Raw genomic sequence first — 3446 nt, forward strand, 5'->3', positions numbered from 1 at the left:
AAAAAAAAAAAAAAAAAAAAAAAAAAAAGAGGAAGGGAAGATTTGTCCTGTGATTTGAAGACTTGAGTAGCAGGAAGAGGCCGGTGGTGTAAGTTGCCCCTGCTGTCTCCCGTGTAAAGGCCGGCATCGGTAGTCCTGGATTTGGGAGGAGAGGGCAGGAATGGAAGGACCTCCCAGGTCATTCCCGCTGATAGAGGCATTCAGGGGGAAAGAGCGATTTTGTGCCGGACCACACGCTCACAAAGCTTTGCGTGCCCAGGTGGGCATCCACTGTCAGTGACTATCAGTAGCCACTGTTCCTTTTGGGTCATTATTTTCTTCTTGATGAGTTGTTTTTTGTTCTTGTTGCTTTGTATATGAACCATGTTTCCTTCTCATATTTTCTATTAAGGGCAGTAACAGCTGCGCTGAATTCAATTCAGGTTCCTTGGATTAAAAACATATGCAATTTTTATTTACCCACAGTAGTTCAGTTTTTACTCTCCTTTTTTTTTTTTGGTAGCGCCAGGTCTTTAGTTGAGGCAGGCAGGCTCCTTAGTTGCGGCTAGCCGGCTCCTTAGTTGTGGCATGTGAACTCTTAGTTGCAGCATGCATGTGGGATCTAGTTCCCTGGCCAGGGATTGAACGCGGGCCCCTGGCATTGGGAGCGTGAGTCTTAACCACTGCGCCACCAGGGAAGTCCCTCACAGTAGTTCAGTTTTAAAGAGGGTCAGGCTTACCCATATCACTTCCTTTTTCAGACAAATGGACACCTCCCTGGGAATGGAGATGTGTATCAAGAAAGGCTGGCACGTTTAGAAAATGATAAAGAATCTCTCGTTCTTCAGGCAAGTGATTTTTAAATGCTGTTTTTCCCTCATGACTTAACTTACAAAGACCATTTTAAATTGGTATGGCAAGTTCAGATGCTCGCAGGAGCCAGACTGCTAATAGAAGTAAGCGCAGTAGGCCGTCTGTACACGTTCAGGAGCGGTGGGGACTGTGGCAGAACAAGCATACATGTGAACGACACTTCTCAGCCTCTGCTCTTCAAGGGCCAGTCTGATGACAGGCACAGTGTCATCTGATTTTCTGATGTGATCTGTTTCTTTTTTAATATATAGCAGAAATTCTGATTTTTATACTATATACGTGTGTCTATATATTCATACATCTGTTCCATAAATATGAATAAGTATTTCTGAATCTGAATATATATTTAATTTTTCAATTTTAAAAATGATACCATGGACCAAACAAAACACAAAGTGGGTAGTGGAGTCCTGTTTGTAGGCTAAATCAGAGTTTTCCTCTCCTTCATAATCCTTTAAATCCTTGGCACGTAGTTTTACTTTGGTATGTTGAGCTAAAAGAACTGAAACATATTTACGAGGCTGGTGATCGTTGGGAGGAAAACTCAGGTTTGCAATAAGCACTGAGGATGAAGGACTAAGCCAGTGGCTCCTCTTGCACCTCTGAGCTACACCCTGGCTTTCGAACACATCCGTGGACGGTGTGATCATGAAAGATCTCATGGAGGTTGGATTCCCTGGACTCTTTGTTTGTCCAGCGTCAGATTTAAATAGTCCTTGATAACTTCTCTTTCAAACATTAACTTCATTTCCTCTCTTAATCTCTAATACCACCTCCTACCCCCACCATCCCTCAAAAAAGATAATTTCTGTACATGCTCTTTCTCTATGAAGTGTTGCACATCCCCAATCAGCCCTAACTTCCTTGAAAATTGAATAAGAGTCCTCAGACCAATAAGCATCACATAAATAAGAGTGTGAAGGTCTGGTTTCTTATTAATTCTCAGATTTCTTTTTTTTACAGCCAAATGAGTGGTAACATCATCCCAGTTTTTGTTTTATATAGAGAAATAAAGTTGGCAGTGGGACCCAAATTCTTCCTAATCCATTACAATATTTTGCTCTAAATACAGGTAAGTGTGTTAACAGACCAGGTAGAGGCTCAGGGAGAAAAGATTCGCGATTTGGAGTTTTGCCTTGAAGAGCACAGAGAGAAGTTGAATGCCACAGAAGAAATGCTGCAACAGGTATGTTCGGAAGCCGGTACCGAGGTGGGGTTTTTCTGCTGGCCTATTTGAGATGCTACATTTATATGTTGTGTTTGCTCTGATGCAGTGGTGAATTTCGTGATTCACTTAGCCTGGTTTATTTTACTTTTTTTCTTTTTGGCTGCGCCGCTCGGCATGTGGGATCTTAGTTCCCCGACCAGGGATCAAACCCACGCCCCCTACAGTGGAAGCGTGGAGTCTTAACCACTGGACCACCAGGGAAGTCCCCTGGCTTATTTTAAGCAAAAAACCTAGAGTAGCAGGTCTCTAAACACATACACACAGTAGAAAGTGTTCACTGCAATTAGAGTCTGGAATAAAATATTAATAGGATTGTAGATAATTTTAAATGTCTCCTTTACGGTTTCCTAATTTCCAACCATGAATGTATATTTTATGATTAAGAAAAAAGATAAGTACCTTATATGACTTATTGGAAAAATTTTATAATGGATGTGGGTACACACACATGTGGTGCTCGTCTGTGAGAGGGCCTATAATACAGCAGGTAGAATACACACTGGAGCGAGACTGTTAAGGTTGAGTCTCTGCTTTGCCATTTCCTTGCTGTATGACCTTCTGCAAGTTCTTAACCTCTCTGTTCCTTAGCTTCCTCGTCTGTTGAATAAGAATAATTCATGAATTATCCTATGAGTTTCTATCTCATAAGGTTGTTTTGAGGACTGAACCACTGAATACCTGTAAGAACAGTGCCTGGCACATAGCAAACGTAATAGCATCATCAGTGTTATCGTCAGGCTTAAGAATATATACTTTTATATATGTGTGTATCAATATAATGCTTATTGAGCATTAGTTCGGCTCTTGAAGGGTAACGAAAGCAAATGATTTTTTCCAAATGTATCTATTTAGTAATTAATCTTCACATCCTCTACTTAAGAGTTACTGCTTTGCAGTCATAAGTGAGACACATCCATATGTGGCTGTTTACAATAAAACAACTTTTGGATGTATCTCTTAAATTCTAATAGGAGCTTCTGAGCAGGACATCCTTAGAAACTCAGAAGTTGGACCTGATGGCTGAAATATCTAACTTGAAGTTAAAACTGACAGCTGTAGAGAAGGACAGATTGGATTACGAAGATAGATTCAGAGACACAGAAGTAAGTGATACCCTTCCTCTCTCTTTATATACATATACGTATCTATGCACATATATATGCATACTTATATATCTCGCACACACGTATTCCTAGAACAAGTTGAAATTCCTTGGAGTTGTGAAGGAGAGGCAGTTAATTACTATGTTCCCTCATTATCCATGCTTCTTTTTAAGAATAAACTTATACTGACTTTTTATCACTAAATGATAGTGGTAATTTATATTTTGAGACTTTTTCTTTTTTTTTTTTTTTTTTTTTTGGGG

General features: G+C 40.0%; 1 protein-coding gene across 9 annotated transcripts in view; it reads left to right on the forward strand.

Annotated features, from left to right (window-relative positions):
* The window catches only part of PPFIBP1 (PPFIB scaffold protein 1), a 174650-nt gene that overhangs the window by 125971 nt on the left and 45233 nt on the right, over positions 1–3446 (forward strand). For all 9 annotated transcript variants that reach the window (XM_024733400.1, XM_024733406.1, XM_024733404.1 and 6 more), the window contains 3 exons: positions 741–827; positions 1925–2038; positions 3052–3183. In XM_024733400.1, the coding sequence (XP_024589168.1) occupies positions 741–827; positions 1925–2038; positions 3052–3183 (333 nt within the window). The remainder of the gene's footprint in view (positions 1–740; positions 828–1924; positions 2039–3051; positions 3184–3446) is intronic.

The sequence above is a fragment of the Neophocaena asiaeorientalis genome, unplaced genomic scaffold, assembly GCF_003031525.2.
Source record: "Neophocaena asiaeorientalis asiaeorientalis breed wild unplaced genomic scaffold, Neophocaena_asiaeorientalis_V1.1 scaffold150, whole genome shotgun sequence".
Lineage (NCBI taxonomy): Eukaryota > Metazoa > Chordata > Mammalia > Artiodactyla > Phocoenidae > Neophocaena > Neophocaena asiaeorientalis.